Source organism: Hibiscus syriacus, unplaced genomic scaffold (assembly GCF_006381635.1).
Source record: "Hibiscus syriacus cultivar Baekdansim isolate YM2019G1 unplaced genomic scaffold, ASM638163v2 tig00113724_pilon, whole genome shotgun sequence".
Taxonomy (NCBI): Eukaryota; Viridiplantae; Streptophyta; class Magnoliopsida; order Malvales; family Malvaceae; genus Hibiscus; species Hibiscus syriacus.
The window spans coordinates 1,061,195-1,074,100 of NW_024063470.1; the positions used below are offsets into that span (position 1 = coordinate 1,061,195).

Below are 12,906 nucleotides of genomic sequence, written 5' to 3' on the forward strand. Positions count from 1 at the left end.
TCTTGAAACTAAAATTTGCAACACTGTTTTTGTCTTTGGTTGAAATGAAAATCGCAACGAGATAATGAGAATCGCAACGCGGAAATGACTATCGCAACGATAGAATCGCAACGAGAGAATCGCAACGCGAAATGACTATCGCGACCAGACAATCGCAACGCGAAATGAAAATCGCAACCGCGAAATAAAAATAGCAACGCGAAATGAAAATCGCAATGCGATTTTTGTTTCGCGTTGCGTTTTTTATTTCGCGTTGTGATTCTCTCGTTGCGATAGTTATTTCCGCGTTGTGATTTTCATTCTCGAAACTATTCTTCTTCTGCATTACTTCAACCAAAAGACAAAACAAAGACAAATACTAACTTCACAGGCTAAACAGTTTAGCAGTATTGGCAGCAATCGAATGAATTTAATAAGAAATCTAAGTGAAATGGTTAATCTATTATTGAAATTACCAGTAAACTTATCATCAATCTCAATATGAAAAACCTAAAATAATGCAAAAATTTCAAAATAAAAATAAAAAAACTAACCCTCGGAGGTTGATTTTCCATTTCTGAATGATTGTGAGGGATTTTTGACTGTGAATGGTTGTGAGGGATTTCGCCGGCGATGGGGACGGAAATCTTCGGAGATGGGGACGGATTTCGCCGTAGAGAGTGAGAGATGGAGATGGGACTGAGTGTTGTGATTTTGGGTTTGAGGTTATGAGTTGCGATTACTGTGGACGGTTCAGTTTCCGATTTATTAAGAAAAAATTCGTGTTTGGAATTTGAAAAAATAAATACGCGTTAATACGAATGGCGCTATGTAAATCGCGTTGCGAAAGTCAGAATCGCGTTGCGAAAGTCAGTATCTCGTTGCGATTTTGTATTATCGCATTGCGATAGTCAGTATCGCATTGCGATTTTCCCAATTCGCGTTGCGATTTACTTATTCGCATTGCGAATTGGGAAAATCGCAACGACACTGTATACCATCGCAACGCGATTTCCAACTATCGCAACGCGAAATGCAACGTGAATTTGCGATAATGGAGATCGCGTTGCGAATTAGCGATCGCATTGCGATTTTGTTGGTCATTTTGGCAAATCCGGAAAAAGTTGGTTAAAATCGTATATTATATGGGATTTTTAGTCACTGAGGTTATTTTCTCTTACAAAGATTATAATAGTATCCGTTACGTTTACTATCGTTAGAAATTATGTTTACTATCGTTATAAATGTGACACAACCAAAAATATAATCGTAACTGTAATTTAAATTTCTCGTCCGAATTCGAGATTTATAAAATAATTGATTTACTGTTACCTCAAGTGGTCAATTATTCAATAAATCTTGGGTTCGGACGAGGAGCAGAAGCTTCATAGTACGAAGAAAGAGTTTTTCAGGAAGAAATTGAACAAGTGGTTTGCTTATCATTTCAAGAAAAGAGAGAAAAAAACAAGAGGCGTGTGAAAACCAGAAATCCTGAAGCCATCATAGTTAACTTTAATGGAGTAAAATCCTGATTAACTCTGTAAACCTTGACAATAATATGCTGTCTCGAGACTTCACTACATGTATCAAATATATATACATATATCTTATACCAGTAATCCAATGCGACCTGTAATGATTTCTATACATTAAGTTACATTAACAAAAGCAAACCATAAACCATTGGTGATAGGATAGCTGCAAAACCAGTTTATCATCCATTTTAACCTTAAAACTTGCTTTGTATATGCAATTATGTATATGTATAACCTGAATTAGATTATGCTTATATTAGCATCTCTAAGAAGCTGATTTAGGTTTCATGGAGGAATCGTTCGAATTCCTGAGAGGTGTAAACACATCAGAAAGAACCATGTGAAGGGTAGAAACTCTCTTTGAGCTGAGCATTCTCTTGGAGGATCTCATGGTTGTTCTCCAACAGATTGATCACCTTTTGCGATAGCTGACGGTTAACTGTTTGAAGTTGATTAACCTGAGACTGAAGCTCTTCGATTTGCTGCTTCTTTCTCATCCTCGACCTCCTTGCGGATTCCCTGTTCGATATAATTCTTTTCAGCCTCTTCTCGTCGAAGACGATACTCTGCTGACACACTCTGGCCTCGTCTTTGTTGCTAGGGGACGATGCATTGGGTGAGAATAGATGGAATTGAGTGTTGGGTGAGAATTGAGAACATGATGAGTTTCCATCCCATGACTCCATGTTGAAGTGAGTTGTAGCTGATGTTGTTAATGTTTCCTGTGAAGGACAGAAAGCGAAGAAGCTTTGAATCATGCTTCCATGGGGTTGATGTTCGCGATGAACATCGAAACCGGGAACTTCCATACGGATCGAATATCTGAGGTGACCGAGAGGAAGAGATTGAAGATGGTATCAAAGTTTTATAGTCGAGGATGCAGCAATCCAGCGGGGGGTTTCTTGTTGTGCAAGCAACTTCTTTCACTGTCTTGTAATTCATTAATGATGCTTATAGGGGTTGGTTGGCATATTAGAATTATAATTTATTCAATTTCTAAAATCATTTTATACACTCATACTCGATTATACGTATATGTTTATTATACTATTTATGGAAGTTGAAACATTGAAGCTACCAGAGAATATTTATTTCTGAAAATAACTTTCGGCTATAATGTTTTGCAGAATATGAAAATGACAATGAAATATATATTTTTGGGGGGTTAGTCCCTTTGTATTTTCTTATTTTCCACTCAGCCTTTTACTTAAATCTGCATCTGCATCTATATCTCCATATTCATAACCATTATCTGTTTATACCTTTTTGACAAATCTATGCGTAAGAGATTAGAGACGTGATTTTTTCTATCCAAATTTGGAAAAGCAAATGCCATTTAGGGTCTGTTTGTTTCCCGTAATTGGAATTACGGAATTGGTTTTCCCCGAATTCCCGTGTTTGTTTCACGTAATTCGTTTTTCGGAAAATATTTTCTCGTGTTTGTTTCACGTAATTCGTTTTCCGGAAAACGTTTTCCCGTGTTTGTTTCACGTAATTCGTTTTCCGGAATGTAATTCATTTTCCTAGTAACAGAATTTCCTTTGTGTTTTCTGTAAAATGACTTACGGATTCATTTTCCGTAAGTCATTTTCCGAACTTTTCACTTCAAAGCAAAAATACTCAAAATAATTTTATTTTATGAATTTAATATTAATAAAATATTTTAATATCATTTTCATCAAAATAATAATTATTAAAATATTTAAAATATATTTATTAATATTATAATATAATATTATATTTTTAATATTATATAAAATAATCAATTATATTATAATAATATAATATATTATATTTTATTTTAATAATATATAATTTTTTATATATATTTAATAATGAATATATTATTATATATTTCAATAATATTTTAGTAAAGATATTAAAATATACTAATTAATATTTTAAAATATAATATAGTATTACTTTAATAAATATTAATATAATTTATAAAATTTTATTTCACTAAAATATACCGAAAAAATGTTTAAATAACATCTTTCAAACATCATAAAACGTTTTCAGATGTTTTCCAGAAATGTAATTCATTTTCCAAAAATATAATTCATTTTACAGAAATGTAATTCATTTTCCAGAATTCAAATTCCAGTAATTCATTTTCCAGTAATTCAAATTCCAGTAATTCAATTATACACTGAGTATAAATGTTTAAATATAAATATTTTTGAAACAAAAGAACTAAAAATTCAAGTAACTTGGGTTGGGAGTCTGGAAAGTCAATACGATAAAGGGGAATTTCAATTATAGTTTTTGTTTACTTGTTCTAGCAAAGTAGCTAAAAAATAAGATTTGGTGGGACATATGGAACTATGTATTTTTATCAAGAAAACATTTCAGGATTCTTTTAATCTTTGGGTAAACTTGCCCTACTTGAGTCACTACTCATCACGGCTGCCTAAATTTTAGACCTGGTAAATTTCGTCCGTATTCGATTATTCGAATTGAGATTCGATATAGATGCAAATAGGATGACTCGAAATTGATTCGAAACCTGAAATAACTCGACTCGAATCAAAATTGACCCAAATTTTAGTTGGGAAAAAAACAACCCGAATCGAAAAAAACTTGAATCGGAAGCCACCCGAATTTAGTTTACCCATATCCGAAACGAACCAAACTTCGACTTGATTTTAACCCCATAATTGAGTCTAAGTAAATGAATAATTTGTTTAGTTATTATTATTATTATTAGGAAAAAAGGCACCCGAGATCCCTGAACTTTCCAAAAAAACCCAATGTGACCCTCATCATGATTTTTGGATCAATGGCCCTCCAACTTTAAAAAAGAATCCAATGTGACTCTTGATCAACATTTTATTTCATTGACCAACACTCTTTAATTCTTACTGTAATAAATTGGATCAATTACACCATTAATCACTCAACTATTTTCTTCTCTTCTATTTTGGTCCCTACACTCTAAAAAATTTCAAAAACTCTAGAGACTTCAGGGACTAAGACTGTAGTCAACCTATTTTATTTTAAGGGTAAAATACACAAATTGTCATTTTTATTTCAGGGATAAATTATTAATCATGAGTTCTTTTGTAAACCAAAAATAGTTTAGAGATAAAATATCAATTTACCCCTAAAGCAATTTCCCCATTCAATCCACGACGATTGACTCGAGCTTTGTCGCCGTCGGTGATGAAATCCAGTTGAAACCAACGACATTAAAACCCGACGATTCAACACAATAGAGAGCAATCATTCTCACCACAAAAATGCATCAGGAAGATCGTCAAGTTGGGGTTCCCAAGTCTCTGAAATTCTCTTAGGAATACGCATAGGATCTCCAACATTCTCCTCCGTCAAACGCCCTGCCTCGTGATCCATAATCATAACCTAGTTTTCCTTTGCTACAATTTTCATCGTCGGTTGAGCTCCGATAACGCTATAACGACCCTGATACAATCAAAATCCAATAAAGAACAAAATCATAAAACTAAATGTAACCCTGCAGATAATCAAAACAAAAACAAGCATATGTAAATGCTCTTGCAACACTAGAAGCCTGAGAACCAGGCTCGACTGACTCAAACAGAAAACAAACATATTTAAATGCTCTTACAACCCATTTTCTTGACGATTTCTTGGGGAAATGTTTTGCTCGGGTTTTAATGTCGCTGGTTTCAACTGGATTTCATCACCGGGACAGAGCTCGAGTCAGTAGTCGTGTATTGGAGGGGGAAATTACTGAAGGGGTAAGTTGATATTTTATACATGAATTATTTTGAGTTTACAGAAAGTCTCATCATTCATAATTTATCCCTAAAACAAAAGTGACCATTTATGTATTTTACCCTTAATAATTTATCTCTAGAATTTTCAAAATTGAAAATTTTAGAGTTTAGTGACCAAAATAAAAGAGAAAAAAATAGTTGAGTGATGAATGGTATAATTTACTCAATTTATAACCGTATGAATTAACAGAACCGTTGGTCAATGACAAAAAATGTTGGTCAAATGACCACATTATGTTCTTTTTTCGAGCTGGAGGGCCACATTGATACAAAAAATAAGATGAGGGTCACATTAATCTTTTTTGTGTGTGGAAAGTTCAAAGACCTCGGATGCATTTTTACCTTATTATTATCATCTATTTTTTAACATCGATATATAGTAAAATGATGTATGATTTATTCTCATTTTATAGTATACTATTAGTTAAACACCACTTTTTGTAATAGTTTAATGATTCAATACAATCTTTCCTCAATTAAAAGATCATCTCTATATCTCATGCAATAATTTCCAACTCTGAAGTTGGATTGTGACAATATATATTCACATAAAATTCTTGATTTTAAAGATTTTTTTAATTCGATTGATTTAAACTAAAACTTTTAGCTATGAATTTGAGATGTGACAATATATATTCACATAAAATTCTTGAATTATAAGTAATAAAGAGTAACACCGAAAGGTATGACAACAAATAGCAACAACGAGTGACTTGAAAATATAAAGGTTGACAAAAAAATCTAAAAGTTGACCTGAATTAACCTGAAAATCTTATGGCTGACCTGAACTGAAACCAATAGATCTAATATTGACTTGACTCGAAGTCAGGTGATTCGATATTAACCCGAAATGGCTTGACCCAAACTTGATCTAAATGACCCGATTACCACCTCTACTAAATTTAGTGATAACGCTAAAAAAAACCCCTCTAAATTTACAATATCTCTATACTTGAAACCATAGTGGTGAATTAAATTCAAATCCCGTAAATATGAACACAATATTTGAAATTTCAAATATGAATATTGTATATACATTAAATCTATTGTGTTATTCACATTTAAAGTGTTTTTATATTGTGGTATTTATGCACGTTGATTTTAACCAAATTTTGACATTTTGAGGTAACTTGTTAATGGTAACTTGTTACCGGATGAAGTTCATTTACCATAACAGGAAAGTGCATTCAAGTGAATGCTATAGACGATTGCACCATTGGAGAAGATAAGCATTCAAGTAAATGCTATAGACGATTGCACCATTGGAGAAGATAATGGTTCAAGACTTTCTATCACTCTTTTTTGAATTACTGTGAGGCAACTACTTTTGCTATTTTCTTCCTTCTTTTCCTTTCCTAAAATGAACCCTAAAATAACTCTCGCGATGTCGGTGTAATATATAATATTCGATTCTTTTATTTAATATACATGTCTAACAGCTATATATATAAAGTTAAAATGACGTTCACATTAATCACATATTATATCTAAAGCCCATCGTAAATTCGAATAAAACGATATAAAAATTTGTGTTAACTACGTAGTTCATTGTTTATGTTTTGTCAACTTTTACTTACTCATTTAAAAAAATATTATATATTATCATTTTTGTTTTTATTTAATTAAGATACGATCACTTTTGGTTTTTATTTTAATTTATTTTAATTTTAATATATTATCATTTTTGTTTTTATTTAATTAAGATACGATCACTTTTGGTTTTTATTTTAATTTATTTTAATTTATTTTAATTTGATTAGGTGACGTGGTATTTTGATAAAATCACACATTTGGTCCCCTATTATTTATATATTCTCTCAATTTGGTCATACTTTTAATAAATTAAAATAAATTTAATCCTTCAATCGAATGATACCACGTGTCATTGATTCCATGTATCACTGGTGCCACGTGTCACTAGTGCCATGTGTCACTAGTGTTACGTATCACCATTCTATTGGAGGACTAACTTTATTTTAATTTGATATATTTATTTTTCATCAATACTTTGAAAAGTTAAATCTCAAATCGAATGGTGACACGTGGTACGATACGTGATATCAGTGATACATGACACAATATGTGGTACCAGTGACACATGGCACGATACATGATACAAGTGACACGTGACATCATTAGATGGGAAGATTAAATTTATTTTAATTTATTAAAAGTGTAACTAAATTAAGAGAATATGTAAATAACAAATACCAAATATATAATTATACCAAAATATTTAACGGCAGTTAACTCGTGATGATCACATCTTACTTAGATAAAAACGAAAGTGCATATATTATGTTTTTTAAAATCAGAGAGGAAAAGTATACAAAACACAAACGCAAATCATCATCCGATATAATAGAAAGGAATCACTCTAACCACTAGACATGCACAAAGTCAGATAAAAAACCGATCCGGATCGGATAAAAATTGATCTGGTTTTTTTCACCTAGCCAAAAAACCGGATTTTTAAAAAACCGGTTCGGATCCTAACCGGTTTGGAGGGCCGGATGGTGTAACCGGTTTCGGTTTGAAAAACGGTTTTTTAAAAAAACCGGATATAAAAAAACCGGTGGTAGAACCGGTATTTGTAGTCATGATGAACAAAAAAATACAAAAATAAGATTTGAGAGATGTTTAGGTGTTGTGTAATAAGATTTAATAAAGTTGTAATCAACCAAATACATCCCCAATCTATTTATACATGTTTAGGTAGTAAAATGGTGATTTTTTTAGAAAAAAAAATGTCAAAAAACGGTCACAAACCCCTCCAACGGCTATATTAACGGCTAGTTTTTAAAACCCCAAATCGGATTTTTTTCGGATAAAAACCGGTCGTCCAATTTTTTCCCAATCCCGTTATACTATCCGGTTTTTAAATATCCGATCCGGTTATAAAAAAACTGGTTTTTCCCAAATCCAGTTTCGGATATTTTTTGCGCAAAATCGAATATTCATATTTTTTGTGCACCTCTACTAACCACTGCCTTATTCCTTATTCCTCTTATGCTGGTGGTTCAAAGGAGGTTTATTTGCCAGAGCATTACTAATCAGTTGTGCTGCTCCTAACTATTTACTTTTCTTCGAATATCTTACATAAAATACTCTTATTTACACGCATCGCGTGTGTTAAAATTTAATACTATATAGTTCGATACTTGCATTCGAAAAAACTATACCTAAAATGTCTTTCTTGACAAAGAAAATGTCTTAGAATCATGTGTTATGTTTGCTGCGTTGTCTCTATTGCTCAGAAAACACAAAAAACTGGTCTCATTGTATGTTGAGACCTTACATCAAATGTGGCGAGAATGTCAGCATCCCTGAACTTATTCGGGAATTATTCTAAAACTCGAGCCAACGCCATAGCTATGAAGTAAGCATGCAGTTAGAAAACTAACCAAACCGCAATCTCACCAGCAATTGACATGCACAGATGTATCCAAGCTCCCGATTTCGACTTTCAAACCAAACTATCTACAAGTTCGACCTGGCAACCACAAACTATAGATGTAAGGAAAAAGGATAGTTTGTAGTTGCTGTATTGAATCACATCATTACAAGCTTCAGTCCATGACGAGGAAATTCCGAGAAACAGAACATAACAATTAAAGATATAACCTTGATGTGATCTTTCATTTGCTTGACTAATCTGAATATAAGATTGCTTAAACTCTGATCCCTAGTATATTTACAACAAAGAGTATTCTTAATATCGATGATTTATTCTTCCGGGCCTATATATCCAGAAAAAAAAAAGAGAGAGAAAAACAGATTTCCAGCACCAAAATCTTATTCTCCAGACCTGCAAATATACATTAACGGGATAGTTAACTAACACAAAACTGGCACGAAGTCCCAAGCCTTTGTCTTTGTCCAATTGTTCGAGACCGGCGATTGGCAAAAGCAGGTAAAGAAGCTCTTTGAACTTCACAATAAAGACATTCCATTCGTCCTCATTCAAGTCAACAAACTTCACGAGGGTTATCGATTTAGGAAGTTGCTCATTGGCACTTCTGCTGATCCTAGATAAGTAAGAGTAACCCATTGTATAGTTCCCTTCTGGTTTTCCACCATGGTAATGGAATCCTTTCTCACCCAAATTTACTTTTTTCAAGGAGGGAGACAACCTTGAAGCAGTGTGAAACCAATCCTCATCAACTCGAATTTCAGATTCTTCTACGATCTCATCTACTTGAGCTAGAAAGCTTTGGTCATTCACACTTCATCGTAATGAAGGGGTGCTTTAACAGATGACTTTCCAAACATATTAGGGGCCACATTAAACTGTGCTGTCTCACAGTCCATGTCGAACTGAAACTCCAAATCTCTTTCATCAGCCTCAAAGAATGACAAGTCAATCTCCCTTTCGAGTTCTTTTGCCTCAAGGCATATGACCTCAAGTTCACTTGGTTCTTCTCGTTGGATATGGAAGTGCCTGCTCATCATTTCACCTATTTCAGCAAGACACAATCCAAATTCAGCAGCTTCCTGAAGGAATATTTAACAGAGAACCAAAACGCGGAGGCATACCTCCCGAATCATAGGCAACTCTGCCCGCGGCATATTAGAGTCACTAATTGGATCAATATTCTTTTTATACTCAAGTTCCTCACCAGAAAAAGGAATTGAAGCCTGAGGCCAATGGATCCACTAAAAATACGGGTCCTCCAAGCTCTCAGGCAAGCAAAGGCCATGATCTATGGGAATGAGTTCCACTTTGCCAAAGCCCCCAACTCCACCAAGTTTCCTAACCAAAAGGTTCCCACCATGCCTGTCAGTGTTAAGGAACCTAACATCCAATATTCCTATTCTATGTATAGCATCAACAGGAAAGCTCGAGGATCCCTGGTCACTAGCATCAAAGTCATGAGGAATTAACTGCTGCAGCGATGCGATCTTGCTGACCTTCTTCGTGTTCTGAAACTTGTTCCCATTCATGACATCATTTACATTAAAGACCGAGCAAGCAACTTTCACAAGAACAGTTGAGGCACATTGGCAAAGTGATCATAATCTAAAAGGTATGCAGATACTTCTCGAAATCCTGTTTCTCCAACTCTCACCAAATGTTTCAGGCCAGGTTGTCCAAGAGCTTTCCCTATGAAGCCTTTCAGGTTATTAGGTGCAAAAGGCACCTCATCTGTTGGCTTCATTATCGCAATGTTCTCACCCTTGATGTTTCTAAAGTAATAAGCACCACCAAGCCCACTATTCACAGTGATCGGATCAACACCATTCTTGATTGCCTTAATAATTTCCTTCACAAGCCCAGTGGCATCACCAAAACGATGTGAGCACCCTAATACCTCTATCAGACTACTCCGATCTCTCTGCTGAATGTTCTTCCCAGTGAGACACGGAGTTGATGAACTCCTATGCATCACATTTTGAGTAAGAAGCGGCGAATCATTCCGAATGGCACTAAGATCATTGTTTAAAGTAAGATCACCAAATGTTAAAGAGCTCTCATCATTGGGAATATTGAAGGCAATCTGTAACTTCCTTTTAACAGTGTGAGCATTGTCATTTCGATCCAACTCTAATCACAGGACACAACCAACAAAAACACGCCGTGTTCAAGCGCGACATTCACCATTGGAAACAGCAACAGCCATGTGAGTCCGAACCGGAGTGTCGGACGTGTCAGCCATAACAAGGGTATGGAAGACGAAGGTAATGCAAGTAAAGTAACCCTTCACTCTATAGCAACATCCAATGGAATCGTAGCAAAAAAGCTACATTTCAAAAGCAAAGTCTTTATATATTGAATTTTGATCCACATTTCTTTGTTTAAAAAATTTCAATAATGAAAATATTGATATTTATATAATTAAAGTCAAACAAAAATATGTTTTTGTCAAATTAAGGACAAAATTGTAAAAAAATATCTAAGCTTGACATGCCTCGTCCTGACCAATCCTTAATAGGTCTAATTGCTCAACTAGTTAGATATGCAAGTAAAAGTCTTTATACATTGAATTTGGATCAACTTGTTGGTTAGGTAAACTAGTGAAAGTCTTGGAAAAATGAGCGTAATAATGTTTGCGCCAAAAATAATGAAAATATACTGTTAGTCAAAAATTATTTACGGCTCTAAGGTTTTTGTTATAGTAGATTAGTTCGTGACAAGTTCTAATAACAAAAATTATATTTTAAGAAATTCGTCTATGAAAGTCATCATGCCTTTGTGACAAGTTCCCAATAAAAATTATAATTTTATAAAACTCGCTCATTATACCATCGTAACAAGTTCTAAATCAATATAACAAATACTATACATCCTTAAATATTTTTTTTCACCAGCTAATTATTTTTTCCACCCACAATATTTTTTTCTATTTTTGCCTAAAAGTGATCTATATTGAATTTATATCAACTTGTTACTGAATGTATTTGTTACTTGACATATATATATATATATATATATATAATTAAAGTCAAACAAAAATATGTTTTAATCAAATTAAGGATAAAATTGACAAAAAATAATATTCAGGTTTGGGCTTTGTCATCCTCACCAATCCTACCATTATAAAGGTGTAATCTTACAAACCATTTAAGATTCATACATCAAAATTTTAAGAATACATGTTTGTTAAAAGAAAATACAAATGTGCAAAGTGAGAACAAACTTTCAGAAGGTAATTTATTTGTACTACTCACCCAAAAATACTAGAATAAAAGTTACAAAATTCTAGATTCATTTCATACTCAAGATGATTTTTTCCCTTAAATTATTCTGTTCATTCTCATATATAAGACCATTTTAGTTTCATTATATAAAACCATTTTAACTTCATTAGGTTCATTTCACTTTAAAATCTCTAACGTAATACAGATTATAAATGGAGTATTCTCCGTCGGCTCAGTCATTATATCTTTAGGAGTATCGAAAGCTTCTTTCTTTGTTTTTCCTTTCTTCCCACAAATGTCATTTGTTCAACCTTTCAACTCTGCAATTTAACACATCATCAAAGTATCTCAATATATATACCTTTCATGATAAGTAAACAAAAACACACAAATCTAACAGAAGATATTGAAGAAAGCAAATTTAAGAATTAAACATTTTTTATAGAGAGATTATATTAATTTACATAAAGAAAATATTTATATATGAAGTCAAACGTACTTTAAAAGAAAGCAAATAACTTTGGTTTTATTTCAAATATATGAGTGTGCTATTATATTTTAATAATACAAGGATATGGATGGATGTTTCTATCTTTGTAATGACATGAATAAAACAACTTCGATTTGGCATGATTATTGATGTCCAAAACGACGTCGTTTTTAGACATTGAACTTTAGAGGTGTATCGATTTTGTCACTAAAATTTAAAAAAAATTAAGCACGATACTTTTCTGGATGTAGCTAATTGCCGGTCGCCATCCATCATCGATCTTTATTCGCGGCAAGATCGATATCAAAATATTCACATGTCACTTTTATTTCTTCTCATCAAATTGATTTTTCACGAAATCCACTCAAATCCAACGAAAATCCATCTAAAAGTTCAACAAACATCTACTTTAGTCGACAAGGCCTGAGCTCCTTAAGATTTGGGTTTACAATTATTATTAGTATAAGATATTATTATAAACATGTCAATGTCAATGGTTGTT

The 12,906-nt window shown here is 33.1% G+C and overlaps 1 protein-coding gene and 1 pseudogene across 1 annotated transcript; both read right to left on the minus strand.

The window, feature by feature from the left end:
* Window positions 1-1,686: 1,686 nt before the first annotated feature.
* On the minus strand, window positions 1,687-2,346 carry LOC120187282 (basic leucine zipper 43-like). The gene has a single exon (XM_039191035.1). The coding sequence runs from the start codon at window positions 2,321-2,323 to the stop codon at window positions 1,841-1,843; it is 483 nt and encodes a 160-aa protein (XP_039046966.1). The 5' UTR covers window positions 2,324-2,346; the 3' UTR covers window positions 1,687-1,840.
* Window positions 2,347-8,927: 6,581 nt separating this feature from the next.
* On the minus strand, window positions 8,928-10,932 carry LOC120187255 (annotated as a pseudogene).
* Between the last annotated feature and the right edge of the window lie 1,974 nt (window positions 10,933-12,906).

Bases quoted from the DNA above. Each gene is read 5' to 3' on its own strand.
- LOC120187282 (XM_039191035.1), bottom strand. From the start codon at position 2,323: ATGGAAGTTCCCGGTTTCGATGTTCATCGCGAACATCAACCCCATGGA.